Consider the following 19,803-nt stretch of genomic DNA (forward strand, 5'->3'; position numbering starts at 1 on the left):
GCAGGTGCCGGTAATAAGAGACTCCCCATCGGCCCCATAGGGCTGAATGGGGAGGGTGGTAGCACCGGTACCATTAATAACCTGGGGGCTGCAAGGGCACCCGCAAGCAGAACTCCTAGCATTGCGGTACGGTAGCAACGGTGCCAGTAGCGATACCGGCGCCGTTGTTGCCTTACCGCCATACTTGTAATGAGGCTTAACGTTGACCAACTCAGCTAAAGATTCGCTGAATCCATATCAAGATTCTGACTGTCAGTGTGCCAAGCATAGTCGCAGTGCAGGAGATGCATGCGTTCTCACATATGTACTGTAACCACTAATGATGGGGTTACTTCGATGATCAACCGCTAAATCATGTAATTCGTGGCGTGCGGTTTCGGCACAGTCCCCAACACTACATCACTTACCTTATCAGAATATGGAGAAATATTAACAACTGAAATAGAACTAAGCGGTGATGGAATACATCATGCCCACAGAGAACACACATACAATAATAGAGCAGAGCCAGACCGACTGGCACATCCAATGCTTGTTTTAATGTTGTTTTTTCTGGGCATGCCCGAGATGCAGACATTGCCCAACCAGTTGGGTGCACAGAAAACAGGACACCAGAATACTTACATGTTTTTATAAAGATTACTATTTCTTTTCGTGGAACATTTTTTGATTAACATGTTGTATCACCCGTTTTGTTTAGGTGTTGGGCTGTGTAATGGCTTAATTCATTTGGTGTTATTTACATTTTTGGTATATTTACCTTGTATAAAGAAACAGACACATACAGACACAACAAAGGACTTATTTTTGGTCAATTGTAGAGGTAAGCAGGCTGGAAGCCAGGCCATACCTCAGGTATCACCCGTCATCACCCCTCCCATTTCCTGATCACTCACGTCCAGGTGGTCACCGGTTGGTAAACACACTGAATCCTCATCATGGCTGTACAAAGCTTACCGTGGAAAATCCTGCAAAGTGGCTGAATGGTCATCTTGTTAAAGTTTGAACTAACATCCAGAATTTCGCCAGAGTTACCACTTTTAAATATGCCAGAGTGGAGCTAGGTTGTGGTAGTGTTGTTGAACGACAGTGGGACATCCTGCACCACAGTGACCGCCGGCCTGCTGGCTGTGCTAACAAGAAGGACCGGAGTTAAGCTAGCAACCCTCGCTGCTGCATTATCAGGGGTGATTTGTTGGAAGTTGGGGACATCGTATTTGGAAGGTCGCCCCACTTTTCTAAATTTAAAAGGAACGGACAGGTCAATCTCCTGGACACCCTGGTTGGTCTTGAAAAGATGAAGATATTTGACGTTCTCCGGGTCGTACTTGGACGGCTTCTTGCTGAGGTTCTCGTTCTGTGCACTTAGGGCCTCACCCTTCTTTAGATTTTCTATAAGGATGTCATACTTTGAGGTCCGTGGCAAGCTGGGCACCGGGGATCTGACCACAGATGGCAGGGGCCTGCCGGCGGCACCGCACTCCGTCTCTAGGAAGTTGATGCCGCTGCGCTGCTGATGGACACTGCCTTGCACAGTGTGCTCTCGCTGCAAGCTAAGCTCATTATTTTGGACTTGATGGGGGGTACCTCCTAATGGCTCCCCAGCCTGCAGTTTCTGGATGTATTTCTCGTACTTGGAAATTCTGGGGCACCTGCTCAGTGTAACCTCTCTGGGAAATGAGGTTGGGTTGCAATTAGAGGTAGGTATGAAAGGGTAATCAAAGTTGATCTTTCTGACCATCTCATTGCTCCCTCGCTGGCCGCGGTTCTCAATGGGACCCAGGAACGTCTGCGAGCTGGGGGTTGTGTAGTCACCAAGAGAGGAAGCTGCAGAGAGAATGGTTACAGATTTACATCCAAATCACATGCTTTTGCGTCTTTACAAGTAATCGATTTCAAACTTGTTAGCTCTTACCGCTCCATAAAGAATTTGCAAAAAAAGGTTTTTAGCCCTGTTCTAATATGTGTACACTGGCCTGACATGCTATTAACAAAATAATTTCAACCTGAAGTAAATCCAGCCAGTAGGTGTCAGGATTTTGAATAGCCCGTGAAGGGATCGCCTACCTTGCAGGTCACCTCTGATGTGGTGAAGATAACACCGGCTTTTAGGGAAATGATATATTGCTAATGTGTGTTATACATATATCAAATCTATAATGCATAATCCTCCAGGAATCCGGCGAGTAAGTTATAGCAAACATTGCTTCTAAGGGGATTGCTCCTTAAAAACTAGTGTAACACATTTAATTTGCAATTAATATTTTGATGTAATGTAATTTATATAACTATTTAGTTAGTATCTTCAGCGTGGTTACCAGATAAGAATCCAAATTCACAAAACATGATATCAATATAAAAAGAGAGCAAGACATTTCCTGCGCTCAATCTAATGCTAAATGATTCAAAGGAGGTGGAGACATAGGTCTACAAGTAAAACATGAGCAGTCCATTCCCATTAATCAACCACACTACTACACTACTACACACATTCTCACACACTAGTGTGGAACATAACAATGGGTCTGTGTAGTCTTCCTCAGAAAAGAGGCACAATTTAGAATGTCAAAAGTACTAATCATCTAAAATGACAAACTCATTCGATAGGTTGGCATGCATGTCTCGCATGACACCTTCACCAGGAGCCCAATTAAGGGCCGACTTTCTAAGAATAATCATAATTAAATATTTTACTATACATTTTTGGACAGTTCATTGAATCAGAACCTATTTTTAAAAAATGTGTAATCTAATAAATTGGACACATTGATTCAATCAATACATTTTCTAAAAGAACATTCTATATAGAACTGCCTGACTATACATTTATTTTCTATTCATGGGACCCCAGTACAGACTAAACTTCGCACTATGTCATGTTATCAGGATTTACACTGCACACCACTGCCATTGCATGGTCTCCAAGCACTTTCATGCAAGTGAGCGTGTTTGGTTAGTTGGGGGGGGGGGGGAGGGGGGGAAGAGAAACAATTCAACACAGCTTTGCTGGTGTTGATGCGTGCAGACCTGAAGTACTGTGTGCCCTGCGTACAGGGCAGTATCTCAGTGTTGCGTGTCAAGAGCACATAGGTGTTTGTGTGTAGAAAGGAATCTTTTGCACCCACAGTGGTAGGATGCATTGGCCGAGGCTTTGGTTTGCAATTGAGTTGTAGAAGTGTAGTGTTGTTTGCTGTCTTCTGGTAGGGTGTGTGTGAGGGGCTTACTTGGTTTGCTTGTATGAGATGAAATGGTAAGTCATTTATAACGTGCCTGTAGGCGTGTTTCTAGGCGCAACAAGATAAGGGAGGACAAGACAACAATCTTACTATGCCTTGTCATTCAGATTGTGCATGTGCGGTAATGAAAAGTGAAGGATAAGGGGGATGGGCGAAAGGGAGGGGGTGCAATCATGGCAGCACTGCTATGAATAAGGGCAGCCAGGACAACTCGACTCTCTGCAAGTGCAAGCAGGCGCAGGGGCTCTAGCGGTTACAGACACAGTCCCTAGTCCACAACAGGCAGTGCAGGGGAGCCAGGTACTCAGCCAGACTCTGAGGGTAACCAAGCAACCAGGCGGCGCAGCAGACAGGTCAGCAGAGGAGGAAGGGAGCGAGGGAAAGAAGGGGAGAAAATGAATGTTTTGAGCTGCTTCTGGAACATCAGGTGATCAGCCAAAGTTTCTAGCTGAAAGTGATTTGCCGCCTACCTTCTGCCTGGAGAAGCGTCTGACCGTCAGAGAGTTAGAGGCAGCAGAGCGAAGGGCTCGATAAGGAAGGTATTTAGGAAGAGAGAGTTGAATGTAGTGCGGGCCCTGGCCCCAGAAAGCCCTGTGGACGATGCAGAGGATCTTGAACTTGATCCTTGCAGCCACTGGGAGCCAGTGACGAGATTTCAGGGCTGGAGAGATGCGGTCCCTGCGCCTGAGGCTGATGATAAGTCTTGTAGTCATGTTCTGAATTAGCTGCAGAGGGCGGTGAGTAGAGGAAGGCATATTGTGAAAGAGGCTGTTGCAGTAGTCCAACCTAGAGAGAACCAGAGCTCTGGAGACAATGAGTTTATGGGGGAAGTGGGAAAAAGAAGTGCGCCTCTGAGGAGGTGCAGCTGGTAGTGGGCCTTCTTGGAAAGGTCTGTGATGTGAGGAGAGAAGGAGAGAGTGGAGGCGAAGATGACACCAAGGTTTTTTGCTTGCAGGAATGCGAAGGAAGAGGGCAGCCAGCGTGTGAGGGGGTGGGGGGGGGCGGTAGCAGGGGTTCCGATGAGGAGGATCTCTGTCTTACTGGCATTAAGGCAGAGCTAGTTGGAGGCGCACCAATCGATAGTCTGGAATGTGTGAGAGAGGGAGGAGAGGAGGCTGTAGGGAGCCAGAAGGAGAGCTGCAGGTCATTTGCATAACACTGAAACTTAGAGCAGAAGGTGAAAATTAGGTGGGCCACATAGAGATTAAAGAGACCAGGTGAGAGATTAGAGTCCTGGGGAACACCACATGTGGGGAGAGAGGTGGTGGAGAGAAAGGACCTAGGTTGGACCTGGGAGGGTCGGTCCACGAGGAAAGAGGTCAGTCACTCCAGGGCCTGATCTGTGATGCCCAGGTTCTCACATAGTCAGTTGATTAGGATGGTGTGATTGTAGTGCATTTGAGCTCAGAGGGTGAGTAGTTGTTAAGGAGTAGAGTTAGCAAAGGCTGACCTGAGGCATTAGAGAGGATGTATAGTATAATTGCCCATATTGCATAGGTTGAAACACTAAAGTCACACATTGCTGTGGTTTATGGAACGGCACTTGGGTAGGACCAGCATGTAACACTAGGGGGGAGAGAAAGGGTGATAGAATGGAGCTGGAATGGCCTCCCCCAGTTTTCTGCCGGAGGGAAGCCCAGAATGAGAGCATAAGCCATCGGCTCAGGTTGGAGTTGCTGCTTAGCGCACAGTGCCGAGGGTCTCTGCTATTGATGGTTTGTATTGGAGTTGGTTAACTGTTGAACAGCCAAGTTTCTTATCTGCCCAGGCCCTCAACTGTGTCGAGTATGTAGAGGGGTCAAGCTGGTGCATGCTGACACTTGCTCTGACCAGGCAGTTGGAGAGGTATGGTCGAGTTGCCTGGGATGGCTGGTGCTAGAGTTGGAGAGGTCTGGTCGAATTGCCTGGGATGGCTGGTGCTAGAGTTGGAGTGGTATGGTCGTAGTTGCCTGGGATGGCTGGTGCTAGAGTTGGAGAGGTATGGTCGTAGTTGCCTGGGATGGCTGGTGCTAGAGTTGGAGAGGTATGGTCGTAGTTGCCTGGTGCTAGAGTTGGAGAGGTATAGTCGTAGTTGCCTGGGATGGCTAGTGCTAGAGGTGGAGAGGTATGGTCGTAGTTGCCTGGTGCTAGAGTTGGAGAGGTATGGTCGAGTTGCCTGGGATGGATGTTGCTAGAGTTGGAGAGGTATGGTCGAGTTGCCTGGGATGGATGTTGCTAGAGTTGGAGAGGTATGGTCGTAGTTGCCTGGGATGGCTGGTGCTAGAGGTGGAGAGGTATTGACGTAGTTGCCTGGGATGGCTGGTGCTAGAGGTGGAGAGGTATGGTCGTAGTTGCCTGGTGCTAGAGTTGGAGAGGTATGGTCGAGTTGCCTGGGATGGATGTTGCTAGAGTTGGAGAGGTATGGTCGAGTTGCCTGGGATGGATGTTGCTAGATTTGGAGAGGTATGGTCGTAGTTGCCTGGGATGGCTGGTGCTAGAGGTGGAGAGGTATTGTCGTAGTTGCCTGGGATGGCTGGTGCTATAGTTGGAGGGGTATGGTGTAGTTGCCTGGGATGGATGATGCTAAACATCAGGCTGTGTCCTGTCCAGGTGATGGCTTAGCTTGTGGGTTGGTAATGGAGAGCCCTGTCTGGCTGCTTGAAGCACCTTCACTTTGGCCGCTATGGTTTTCAGATTTGCATAGGTTGCTTGAGGTCAATGAAGTGATCAAATGGTTGCATCTGTAATGTACAGACTTAAAAGACCGTTTTTATTTCTTACTAAATCGCCATATTAGAATCCACCTCACCTGACAACATGATGCAGGATGGCTTTGCCATGATCTGTCCGAGTGCCATCAGGTTCTTATTGTTCGCAATGCCTGCATTGGAGTCCTGCTTCACAAAGATGTTGCCAGTTTGCATTGGCGGAGGAGTGGCAGGGTGGTCTCCATGGACTTCCTTGACTTTGAGACCCTTTGCTATGCAAACCACTTCAGGGAGTGCTTCACCACTCCCTGCCTTCTGTTCTTCCAGGGCTTCATCCACAAGCTCTCCATTTACCCACTTCTCGATTACCTCCCTCCGCTGCAAGTCAACTTGCGTCGTCTGCCCAACGTTTAGTTTTTCAGAAGAGGGGTGAGCAATTGGTTTGTCCTTCTCACAGTCATGCAGCAGTTCAGGGTTTGCATTGCTCATCACTTCAGTGGCTGGAACTACCTGACGCCTCAGCTTTGCACAGATGTCATCAACTTTCAGACCACCTTTACGCTTGGCAGCCATCTTAGAGTGTGCCAGAATATATAGTACTCGCACCTGTAAGAAGCATGAAAGAAATGGAGCAAGAACACAGTTAGGGAGCTTCACAAGCAGCAGAGCATCCCATTACAGATGTGACATGGCATACACTACGCACGCAGAAAGCAGGTTACCCATAAGATGCATCATACAAAGGCTTGGATACATCGTAAGCATGCCTCGTCTGAAAGTTCAAACCCACCATGATGACTTGTAAATGGGCCTCGTGAAATCAAAGGGTAACTGGTAGCACTAGAACAGAGGTCTAGAACCTTGGGCTCTCCATATGTTTTGGACTACAACTCCCATCAGCCCTAGCCAACAGAGATTGGAAGGGGATAATGGGAGTTGTAGTCGAAAACATCTGGAGAGCCACAGGTTGCAGACTCATGCACTAGAATCATCACTAAGCATGTCTGGTTGCGACAGCACAGCAAGTGGCCCACATCATGTGTGTGCGAGAAGTGTGTGCTTATGAGTTTATTCCCTATACCTGTGCTTATCCTTGTACACTCAACATTACATGACTTCCCACAATGTTTATTGGCACATATTTAACATAGCAGCAGCAGCAGACCACCCTAATCAAAGATATTCACTGGTTCATTAATGCCACTACAATAAACCTACCAGAAACAACCAGTGTTGAAGAAAAACACCAGCAAACACAAGGGACTTTGGGCTAAACCGAATAGGAGCGTAGAGACTATCGTTGCGCTGCCAGTCCTACACAGGCCTTGCAAAATCTACTCAACCACTCGCACAGTTGATTACCACTTGCATGCTACTTGACCTTGCTGATGAGTGTTAAGAGGGAACCTGGAGGGACAGAGGTTCAGAAGGCCAACCTAGTTTCTTGAAACAGGGTAACCTCTGGACAAACCAGACCAATCAAGGTAGCTATGGCAGGCGGTCAAGACTAAGGGCCTCATTACACGGACGGCGGTGGACCAAGGTGCTATTAGCACCTTGGTCCATGCCGGCACCGCCTTGGTAGAAAGGGGAATTACCGCCCTATTCCAAGGTTGGTAATTCCCCCTTCCCCCATTGCCCTTCCCCATTCTTGCCCCATAGGGCATAAGGGGAATGGGGAAGGAGCTAATTACGGCACCGCAAATTGCGGTACCGTAATTAGCTCCCTGGTCCCTTTGCGGGTTGGTTTTTAACGCATGCAAAAAGCAGGCGTTACATTTTCCAACCCGCAAAGGGACCTCGTAATAAGGCGGTAAGGTTTTACCGGTACCAGTAAAATACCGGTAATCCCTTACCGCCGTCTCTTCAAGGGTCACTAGTAGCTCAGGAAGGTGGATATGGTCGATGAAGAACAAGTCTCCACTATTCAAGCAGGACCTCCACTTAGGGGCAGAGGCAGGTTGAGAGTGCGGGATGGAGTCGCTATTTCACAATAGCTGTGGAAAGGAAAGGGGCCCTCGGGGGCCACTTTGTGCATAAAAATGGGCTCCTGCGCTAGGGGCCACTGGTTGGGGTATACTCACCGGTCCCCCACACAGGCAGACCCAAACTTCGCAGTGCAGTCCACTTCGCTGGCAGGTTCGAATGCGACAAGCAGAAAGTTTCGACATCGTGTAGTTTAGGTCAAGGGGGTGGTCACAAGTGCAGCAAACTTGACACAGGTCATTGCCACAGCAGGGCAACACAGTAACCGCATTTACTCCGGTCCGGGCGCACTCGTCTCACTTCAGACCTGGGAATGCCAAGTGTACAAAATTCGGTGTCAGGGTCCCGTGGACACAGAGCAAGCAGTATACCAAGTACTGCGGCGGTAACAGAGCAAACATCCTGTGTAAGCTGGTCAGCCCACTGGCTGGCCCAGGGACACTTCCGAAAAGGCTTACTTGCAGGGTTTGATGAAGGTGCCGAGAATAGTTGGTCCCACTATTCCAATGGGTCGAAGAGTTTTTGCAGACCTTCTAGGACGATCAGATGCAGAGGGGTTTTGCCGGACGACAGCGGGCTCAAGGTGCCAAACCCTCGAGCGGGTCACCAGCGGTTCCTCGACTCGGCTTCTTATTGCAGGATACTTGGCTCCTCATCCCTTGTTCAGTGTGAACTTATGAGATTGACATGGTAGTGGGGTTTTCGGCCTCCTCTTATCCAAAGTTCCCTTCGCGCCAAAACGGAGAGGACCCAATAGGAGATCTGCTCACAAACACTCACTCCATACGTGGACCAATCACGGACCACGGTGGTCCCAGGCATTCAGGACACTCCAGACTCTCTGGCACCCAGGATGTGTATTGGGAACAGACATCCCAGCCCACATCCTGGAGACAGACAGACAGACAGACAGACAGACACACACACACACACACACACACACACACACACACGGCATGCAGAAGCCCGCAAAAGCATTGGGTTTCGCGGGAAAGTGCATGACCAAATAAGGACTGACCCGGGTCGGCTCAACCTGGAGAAGGTGAAGGGGCGAGATGGCCAACGGGCAGGACAAAGAACCTCATGTCATGGCCATTTTGGAGCCAGGCCACCTATTCGTGGCAAGCACAGTAAGCGTGTTTTACATGGCAAGAGCGGGTTAAAAAAATACAGGAAAACGATAGCTGCCACCAGTCCTGTCCATAACACATCTGCACAGTTCATGAAAGTCCAGAGAGAGTTTCTAGGGCCTTTGGAATGACTAGAGACCCAAGGGTGCGGTAAAGTAAGTTACATTGCACTCTTGTTCCATGTTGCACAAAAGCTGCAACATGAGGAAAGGACCAAGGGAAACAAAGTCTCCCAGTACCGACTGTTTTAAGGGCATGTCAGTATCCCCGTAAAAAGTAAACGAAAGCCCAGAGGAGTGCAGCTGAGGGCTTGGCTTCTCTGGCAAAGGTCAAATCAGGGTGTAAAAGAGCAGCAAAACGTTTGGGGGTTGACACATGGAGGGAAAATTACATTCGAATATGAAATCTTTCCTAACACTCGCCCTTCCCAGACTAAGGACAGGGGGAACTAATCCACCACTGGATGAGTTTCTTGTTCAGGTCGGTTAAACATTCTGGCCAACCCATCAGCATTGCTTTGTTGGACACCTGGCCTATGCTCAATAGTGAAGTCGAAGCCTTGTAGACTTATGGACCACCTAAGCAACTTTGGATTCTCTCCCTTCATGTTCATTAGCCACTTTAAGGGCTTATGGTCAGTTTGCGCAGAGAAGTGGGTCCCATAGAGGTAGGGCCTCAGCTTCCTTAGGGCCCACACAACAGAGACACATTCTTTCTCCACTGTGGACCATCTGAGCTCTCTGTCCTTAAGCTGGCGACTAATGAAACCAATAGGGTGTTCCTTACCCTTCTCATCTACTTGCGATAGTACAGCTCCTATTCCAGTGTCAGAGGCGTCCGTCTGCACAATAAAAGGTCTTTGATAATCAGGGGCCTGGCACAAGGAGTCTTTTAAGCCATTGAAGGCCTTCTCACACTCTTCAGTCCAAGTTACCTTCTTGGGCTTCTTCGGAGTTGTGAGAGCAGTCAGAGGGGCAGCTATGGTGCCATAGTCTGCTATGAAATTTTTGTAATACCCAGTGAGTCCTAAGAAGGCTCTCACTTGGGTCTGTGTAGTGGGGGTAGGCCAGTCTTATACTGCTTGCACTTTACTGGGTAGATGCTGTATCCTCCCTCCACCTACTTCTTGTCCAAGATAGACCACTGATCCTTGTCCAATCTGGCACTTACTGGCCTTTATGGTCAAGTGGGCCTTCTGAAGAGCCTGTAACACAATTCCAAGGTGTTTCACATGGTCTTCCCAGGTGGCACTGAAAACTGCTTTATCATCCAGATATGCAAGACAGAATTCATCCAACCCATTCAACGCATGATTCACAAGCCTCTGGAAAGTGGCAGGTGCATTCTTCAACCCAAAAGGCATTACCCTGAATTAGTAAAGGCCCCCTGGAGTTGAGAATGCGGTCTTCTCCTTGGCATGTTCTGCAGGGGATCTTTGCCAATACTCAAGGTATCCACCAGCTCATCTGTTCTTGGCAAGGTGTGGGCATCTGTTTTGGTGACAGCATTCAGAGCCCTGTAATCCACACAGAACCTCAATTCTAAAGTACCCGATTTTGGAACCAAAACCACAGGGCTGGACCAAGGACTACTAGAGGGTTTACTAGAGGGTTCAATCACCCCAAGATCCAACATTTTGTTGACCTCCGTCTTAAAGGATAGTTCCGGGATTTTTTTTTTTTATTGTTCCTATGGTTCGGCCATGTGTTTTTAAGCATAAATCGGTAGATCGTAGAAAACTTTCCTATGGACCTTACCCGACTTTTCGTCCATTAACGCACTCGAAAACATCTGCCATTTTATGATAATCCTATCATTTCCCCCCCATCGCCCTGGCTCACCTGCTTTTGCGGCACTAAATCAAATCCCCCGCCCCTGAGCCTGACATCAGCAGACGCGTACCGCCCGTTTCGTGTCAACAATCGCTGCGCCTCAGCTAATGAAGTGTCGCCATGGAAATGGCAGGACGCCTCTTTCCTCAATAAGTATAAACAGACCGTTTCACAACACACAGCAGCAGATTTTCGAATCCATTCCTCTCTCTGTGTTACTTTGAGTATTCTGTGACTCGTTTCTGTGCTCTGGTCAGCTACCTTCGTTGATTGTAGCCCGTGTGAACAGATACCAGTACCACCGCTATAAATTATTTTACTTTCTTTACCACATAATGGCTACAATAATGCCGTATATGTACGAGCCCGAGTACACCGAGGAAGAACTACTGGAAAGGCAAGCACGCGAAAATGATGGGGATTCGGACGGCAGTTGGGAGGACCAGTCAACGGATGAAGAGCCTGGACCATGTCGCATGGACGGCGTCTCCACCTGGTGCACGTGCAATCGGTGCGAGCTAATGCCAACTGAGGAGGAGAACTGCTGCTGCCGAGAAAACTCGGGATGCCTGGCCTACATTTCGGAAGGCGAGCCAAGTCCGCAATGCATCACCGAGCTGCCAGAGTTCAGGGAAGCCTGCCTCTCACAGACCGTGTTGAGGATGATGATGGTGCTTATGCACGAACTTCGCGGCACTGTTCGTCCGCGTAATCCGAGTAACGAGTAAGTATACTCTGGTTGTGATGTCAGTGATGCCACTACTATGTCATGGTCGTCTCCCACATATAAAATGACATCTACATATCATTCGAATGCATGTAAATTGGTTCCATATTGTGCATTTTCTAGATAGAATTTTTTTCAAAGCAGAATGAAATTTTTTACCTGAATCGACAGTGATAAGAAAGTTTTGTCATTTTAATACAGTTTGCATCTTTCATTTTCACACGTGGTACAGGCTGGTGGCCTATCGTTGCTTCACTTGGTGGCTTCACGGGAGGCTCGGACACCGCGTTCGTTCGGAGAGTAATACCTGCCTGTGCGGTACTTGCCATTAGACAACATTTCCCCAGCGACAGTGGACAATACCGCGGATTTTCCCTGGATGTGCTGCAACCGCAAATTTACAATGTGTAATGTTTATTATTTATGTTCAATTGAAATTAAGATCCAAAATAAAACCCAATATATATATTTTAACAATGGTTGTTTTGATTTGTTCAAGCGTTGGCAATAAAAGGAAGGCTGTTGTATTTTATTGATACAAAACATGGTTATAGGTAAATATGGTTGATCATAATAAATCATCCTTTTGGGCACCGGGTACAGAGATGACCACCTCTGGCCCGTGCCGCCTTGCCACCACAGGCCAGCCTGCTGCTGACTAACTGCCTAGGCATCCAGGGTCTCCAGGGTGAACTGCACCCATATATTCTCTTGGGAGGGTGAGGTATTTATAAACTCACCCCCCCTGCCTTCCATGTACTAGATCCTGCAGCCAGCCTCTTACATGCAGTTAGATGGCCTCTCCTTGGTGAGGCCCTGCGGCAAACGAGTCTTGTCTGCACGACCACCGCCCCAATCCACCCCCCGCCCTATCAAAGGCAGTTCGCACAGGGGTACTTGTGCTGGCAACTGGAGCAGTCAGGGAGCGATAAAGGCCAAGAGGTGCCAAAGACCATGTACACTTCAAAGTGGTCTATAGAGCATGGGTTGTTGTTCCCATGTCTACCTCCAGACCCCGTGTCTCCTGCCAAGCATCCCCCCTCACGCTGGACGGCCCCCTGCAATCCACATAATGCCACGACATATACACGTCATTCATTCACAAACACACCCCTGTTTCGAATTCTTTATACCCCACTTCATATTTCTAATGAGCACTTCTTTGCGCTTTGCTAGTCAACCCGTGAAGGTGCTGGTTATCTGCTCTTCGTCTCTGTGAACTTCCGTGACCACTTCGAGGAAACTCGTCAGTTTGCAACCTGTGAACTGCTCCCTGTTCTACGACAAGAAACTACTCTGATCCCTGCATCTGTTTGTTCGTCAAGGTAAGGCCATGTACCATAATCATTTTGCGTCCAATTTCTTTTCGTTCAAGACAGTACATGCAAGGAACTAGTCACATGTTCTGAGTTTACATTGGTATTCATAGAGAATTGTTGATCTTTACTTTTCAGAACTTTCCACAATGCCTGCCTGTTCCATTGGCGGTTGCCCTTCGAAGACCCATAATAAATCTGAAGGTACTATAATGCATGTTTTCCCTAAGACAATAGATCAGATAAGAGAATGGGTCCGATATTGCGGATATCCACCGTCTGAGCTTGAAAGTAGAGTCCTAGAGGTCTTTGCGGACAAGAGGGGTGATCGATACCGCATCTGCAGCAGGCACTTTACCTCTGACATGTACTCCACATCATTGCTAATAAAGAAGAACACACCGCGAGCGAGGCGAAAATTGCTCTCAACCGCTATTCCCACTCTATTCGTCCACATCCCTCCACTGGTGAGTCAAGTTTACGTATTTATCTCTTGGCCTTGCGGTAGTGTGTAGCATTAGCTAACAATAATTTCCCATTTATGTATCCACTCAATATGAAGGCGGAAGATTCTCCATCCGTGTCGTTATTGCAGTCATCAGCCACTTCAAGCGCTTATCGGGTAATCTTACTTGGCTATTCTGCCACTGACTTGTTTTAGGCATGTAAATCAATAGTTTTAATTTATCGTGTAATTATGTTACCTAATGGTACACCCTTGTACTCGTCCTCTAGTCTTTGTTTTCAGTTATAATTATTGTTATCCAAAATAATGCAAGTACTGTCTTTCAGGGAGATGCTGAGGAGTCCAACGTATTGACGACTACCGTTGATGTCACTCAGATGCTCGAGGTACGTTTCAGGACAGTTCCGTCGCCCTCCTATGTGTCTTCTTTTTTCAATTTTGTGTTCATTACTAATGAAAGTCCTATGTTTCAGGGAGTCGATGGAGCATTAGTCCAAGAAGAAGGGGGAGCATGCAGTTACGGGTCGGCGCAACAGCTTGCAGAAGTGTGCACCGCAGTTACATCGTCCCTTGATGTTCTTATGCATTTCGAGGTATGGATACTGACAGTTCGATCAAGCGAAATCATATGACGTGATTACATCCGCTATACTTCCTTCTTTATTAACGCAAGTACTATGTTTCAGGGAGATGACGGAGCTTCTTCTACAAGAACATCACCCCTAGTAGTTGATGCAGATCTCTGGGTGGTGACACTTCCAACGATCAAGCAAATCGAATCATATTTACATATCCATTATTTATTTTAGACAACTGATCATTTGTGCAGGTCTATTTAGATGAGCCGTTCACGCCTGCACAAAGTTTCTGTTCTTTTTATCAAAATAGAAAACCATACTAATGCAATTACTGTGTTTCAGGGAGTCACTGAAGCATCATCTTCAATAATATCATCAATGGAAGTCTAGGGGGAGCCCGAGGTATGGATCTTGACAGTTCCATCTAACTAGATCAACAATGCGTGAATAATTGTCGTTTGAATGTTCTACACAAAGCGTTCATTCGTGTTTTGCTATTGAGATGTACGTGGGTATTGGTCCCCAAGTACATTTTGTGTTTTCGATATTATTATACATACTAATGAAAGTTCTATGTTTCAGGGAGTCGATGGAGCTTCAGTGCGTGATGGATGTGCTTATCATGAAAATGTAGTCGTTGCAGCGCAAGAGGAAGTGGAGACATGCACACACGAGTCGGAGCAACAGCGTCCTGATGTTGAAGTTCGAGGCAAGAAAGTTTCAAAGAAAAGAAAGCAAAAGAAGGTTAGTGTCCTGGTCACTATATTATGTTGTTTTTCACTGTTAATAGTTCAATACTGTAAGTTGTGTTTAAACTGAACATTCCTTTTCCAATCTGTCCTCTAGTTGCGAGTGGGTGTACGAACTAGATCTACACAGACAGTGAAGCGAACGAGAGATGTTGCTTGTCAAACCTTTTGGCAGGGACTTGAGACTGGAGATGCATCGTGCCAATGGGAAGAATATGAAGTGATTGACAACGGAGCTATACCACCACCAGCCATTGATAGTGAATGTCCTCCTGGTAGTTTGGATGCAGTCGGAGATAAATTCACAGAATCCACACCCGCAAAAACTAAGACCGCGAGAAAGTTGAAGAAATTGTCCTATTCACCCATTGCCGGAGAAGGAACAGATGTTGCAATGGAAGAGAATGAAGTGAACTACAATGAAACACCTTCAATATCACTGAACATAGCGGAAGACGATATCAGAGATTCTACCTTTCATGTGAGTGACATGTCCTCAACGTTACAGGCCGAACCAGCTGGGATGCAGAGTGACAGTATAAGGAAAGAGGCCAAATTCATTGTATTCGATAGTTGTTTGATTGATATTATTCGGTTGAAATGTGGGCATTCGGTAGGTGGGGAAGTATGTGGGGAGCCATTGATTAATGTGACTCGTGCAATTCGAGGCACTAACCTTAAAATACATGCCACCTGTACAAAATATCATCCTTTCTCATGGTCTGCACAACCCATGCTGGGACAACTGCCAGCAGGCAATCTACTTTGTGCAGCGGCTGCACTTTTTAGTGGTTCAAGTTTTAAAAAATTAGAGTCTTTCTTTCAGTTTGTGGGAATCCGTTTCATTGCGAAAACTCAGTTCTACAAATACCAAACCGATTATCTATTTCCAGCCATTAGCGAAGCTTGGAGAATGGAAAAAATGTCTATTGATAGTACATTCGCGGGCAAACGGTTCAGGCTAGCCGGTGATGGACAGTGCGACAGCCCAGGATTTTCAGCCAAGTACTGCACCTACCACTTTCAGGACATGGAAAGTAAGAAAATTGTGAGTTCGGTGGTTGTGCAGGTGTCACAAAGTACATCCTCAGTGGCCCTGGAGAAAGTTGGCTTTGTAGCATCATTGCAAGAACTACAATCGCGGGGAATGGTGATCGACCTGATAGCCACGGACAGACACGTTTCAATTGCCAAGACAATGAGAGAAGAGTACAAAAATATAAATCACCAATTTGACGTTTGGCATCTTGCAAAAACAATCAATAAAAAATTGTCGGCTGCAGGTAAAAAAAAAGATATGCAAGGTATTTCACAGTGGTCCAAGTCAATCAGCAACCATCTTTGGTGGAGCTCAAAAACATGTGGAGGGTCGTTGGAAATTCTACTGGAAAAATGGCGGTCAGTAATGCTACACTGTACAAACGTGCACAGCTGGAACACGAACCAACATTTCCACAATTGTGAACATGGCCATTTGTCCACAGAGGAGGCACGGAAGAAGAAGTGGTTGATTCCTTCATCACCCACTCACAAAGCCATTGAAAAGATTGTATTTGATAAAACTATAACAAAAGCTTTGAGGGGACTCACGGAATTCTGCCACACAGGAGATTTGGAGGTGTTCCACAATATGTGCCTAAAGTACAGGCCAAAACGATTGCATTTTGGCATGGAGGGCATGATAAATCGGACTCTTTTAGCGGTCTTGGCACATAACCATAATGTCGGCCGTCAACAAAGTAGGACGACCGGAACTTTAGGGACGCTTCGCTACAATAAGGCCTTCACTAAAAGAAGTAAACAATGGGTGATCAAACCAGTGTTTGAGGATATGCAATATGAGTTTATTGAGAGACTTATTGTTGACGTCCTAGATGGGCACATAAATGGAGTTGTGAACGAACCTGTGCAGGTGTCAACTGCATTGCCACCCAACATTGCCTCTGTTCCATGTCCACCTAAAGAAGAGCTCATTGAGAAATACACATCACGGTTTAAATGATTGTAATTTGATTGTCTGTTCTCTCGAGTCTCCTCATGTCGCAGGCCCATTGAATATGTTTATATATCCAACCTTGTTCATTTGCGCATTAAATTAAACCAAACAGTAATATAAATGATTTTTCCAAAAATATAGAATGTCTCCGTATTTATGGTTCTGTGGGGCAGCAAAGCACGCAGACAAAATGCAAAGATGGAGTGTAAATTTCAAGTCCTGTAAGACGGCCTTACACTGAATGTAGCTAACTAGGAATGTGTGTTCGTTCAAAGTGAAGGTCAGCTGCTTTGATTTTTTCTCGGGTGCCAGAATGGCCCACGACTCAGTATAAGGTTCTATTGTTATTTGACCTTGACAGGCCGGGACCACGTAAGAAACGATAATGAATATAATTTCAGAAACGAAAGCCATTTCATGTTCGTTCATTAGAAGAAATAAAACGTCGGCATAGAAGGAGTGGTATTTCGGGGCTGCCCTACGCACAGACACAATGGAAAATGCAAATATAATGTAAGTAACTCTTTAGATGAGTTTATACTGCAATTTAATTACTATACAGTAGCTTTAAAGACGGGTTAAGTTGTACTTGTTCATTCTATGTGGCATATTGTTTTGTACCGCGCACTATCTTGGGGAGAACCGTCTCCTTTTACGGAAGCACCTCCAAACCTTCCTCTTTGCTTCCGCTTTCTCTCTCCCTCTCCCCTGCTACAACTTGTCCACTGTCTGCGACATCGGTCCTGGGCCCTTCCACTCTCCACCTGCACTCCCTGTCAACCCCTGCACTGGGGGACTGTCTCAGTATCCTACAGCCCCCTCCTTGACGTATAAAACCCAGTTGCACTGTCCTAGCTATGAAATAATTTCCAGACCTAATATATAAAATGAATAATTTTAATAAAGATCTGATGGTGAGACTAATTTCCTTTTTTTATGTTTTTCAAATAGATACATCGTCCATTATTGTCTGTGTCACGAGTACCAGACACCGGCGGATGGCTTCTATAATCGCCAGTTGCTTCTCCGCGTGAACAACGTTAGCACCCTGACCATTTTGTGGGACGATCGCCAAGTACAAGTATGCCCTTACGCGGTACTAACGGCTAGATGCAACATACAGACCGTTGTGGTGCCCTAGTGCCTCGTTGTTGGAATAGCCATGCGATTATCAGTGCGACCGAAGAGCTTATTTTATCGTAAACCAACACCCTGTCTACTGCACACGAACATCGCTTGTCTCAAGACGAAATATTTTGGATCGAGAGCAAATAAAAATTCATTTATCTAAGACCCTGTGTACAGCAAAGGAACATCGTGTGCCTCGAAACGAACTTTTTGGAACGTGAGCAAATAAAAATGCAAATCGCTGAATATTCTCAAAACATTTGATGTCAAATAAATGTACTTTGCCAAATGTACAATCTTGCCGTTTGCTTTTAAACCACTGTTTCATATTCCGAATTGTGGCGCTGTATTGTGAGATGATCTAAGACCCTGTGTACAGCAAAGGAACATCGTGTGCCACGAAACAAACTTTTTGGAACGCGAGCAAATAAAAATGCTAATCGCTGAATATTCTCAAAACATTTGATGTCAAATAAATGTACTTTACCAAATTTACAATCTTGCGGTTTAATTTAAAAGTACAGTTTCATATTCCCAATTGTGGCGCGCTGTGTTGTTTGAGCTCATCTGTGTTGATTTCCTGGTTCTGTGTGGAGTCGCGTAGAAGACGCCTGGGCGCGTTTGCCTACGCAGCTCAGTCACGTCACGGATAGAGGCGGGGAATATGAATGTTTTGATCAAGTCTGTTTCAGGGGCGGGGGATTTGATTTAGTGCCGCAAAAGCAGGTGAGCCAGGGCGATGCGGCAAGAGAGAGGATTATCATAAAATGGCGGATGTTTTCGAGTGCGTTAATGGACGAAAAGTCGGGTAAGGTCCATAGGAAAGTTTTCTACGATCTACCGATTTATGCTTAAAAACACATAGCCGAACCGTAGGAACAATAAAAAAAAAGTCCCGGAACTATCCTTTAATGTAAGACCTTACGTTGACATTCTTTATCGCCCTACTTCTAGAAGGTACACTGTCTCCTGTGTCTATGTTATGTTTGCACCAAGGTGTCAACCCAAGAGACTGTGAAAACAGGGGGGAAAATTGCCTAAGCAAACTTTTCACCTCCACCTGCTGATCAGAAGTCAGGTGAGGGGCCACTGGGACACCCTAAATGGAGCTATCTGAAGGACCGCTTTGGAATAGGTCAGGAAGAGGTTCTGACTCCTCTTCCTCAACATCGGAAGCCAGTAGCAGTGCTGCGATTTCAACTCTTGGGATGAAAGCCTTCAGCCTATTTACATGGAACACTTTTGGAGCTTGTCCAGGCCTTCCAAGGTCCACTAAATGGTTGACCTCACCCAGTGACTCCACCACTGTGTACGGGCCTGACCATTTATCCTGTAAAGCTCTAGGCCTTATGGGATTCATGATCAGGACTTTCTGACCAGGTGTTAAGTTGATGAGGGAAGCTTTCTGGTCATACCAATGTTTCAACAGAGCTTGTCCTGCCTTCAACTTGTCACTAGCCAGACCCATCAGGAGTACCATCCTTTTTCTGAGCCCTAGTACATAGTCTACTACGTTGGTAGTAATGGGGGGAGTCGGCATCTCCCATCCCTCCTTGACTATGGCTAAAGATCCCCTTACCAGGTGACTGAACAGAAGTTCAAAGGGGCTGAAGCCAACAAACTCCTTCGGTACCTCTTTGTAGGCAAACAGTAAGCATGGTAAAAGAAGAACCCATTTTCTTCTTCGAGGTTCTTCCAGAGCCCCAATCATACTTCAAGGTCCTGTTAAAGCTTTCCACCAGACCGTTGGTCTGGGCTGGTATGCAGAAGAGAACTTATAGGTGACCCCCACATTCCTTCCACATAGCCTGCATATACTTTGACATAATGTTGCTGCCTCTGTCAAACACAACTTCTTTAGGGAAGCCAACCCTAGTAAAGATGCCAAGTAAAGCTTTTGCAACTGGCTTGGCAGTCACAGTTTTTAATGGGATGGCTTCAGGATACCTGGTGGCATCGTCAGCCAGCACCA

At 46.5% G+C, this 19,803-nt stretch overlaps 1 protein-coding gene across 1 annotated transcript in view; it reads right to left on the reverse strand.

The window, feature by feature from the left end:
- Positions 1-517: 517 nt before the first annotated feature.
- LOC138473373 (zinc finger protein castor homolog 1-like) overlaps positions 518-19,803 on the reverse strand; it is a 50,203-nt gene continuing 30,917 nt past the window's right edge. The window contains exons 2-3 of the mRNA XM_069612062.1: positions 6,025-6,529; positions 518-1,827 (exon numbers count right to left, since the gene is read on the reverse strand). Coding sequence (XP_069468163.1) covers positions 1,061-1,827; positions 6,025-6,496 — 1,239 coding nt within the window. The 5' untranslated portion in view covers positions 6,497-6,529 and the 3' untranslated portion in view covers positions 518-1,060. The remainder of the gene's footprint in view (positions 1,828-6,024; positions 6,530-19,803) is intronic.

The sequence above is a fragment of the Ambystoma mexicanum genome, chromosome 8 (assembly GCF_040938575.1).
Source record: "Ambystoma mexicanum isolate Mex_15411 chromosome 8, UKY_AmexF1_1, whole genome shotgun sequence".
In the NCBI taxonomy this organism is placed as follows: Eukaryota; Metazoa; Chordata; class Amphibia; order Caudata; family Ambystomatidae; genus Ambystoma; species Ambystoma mexicanum.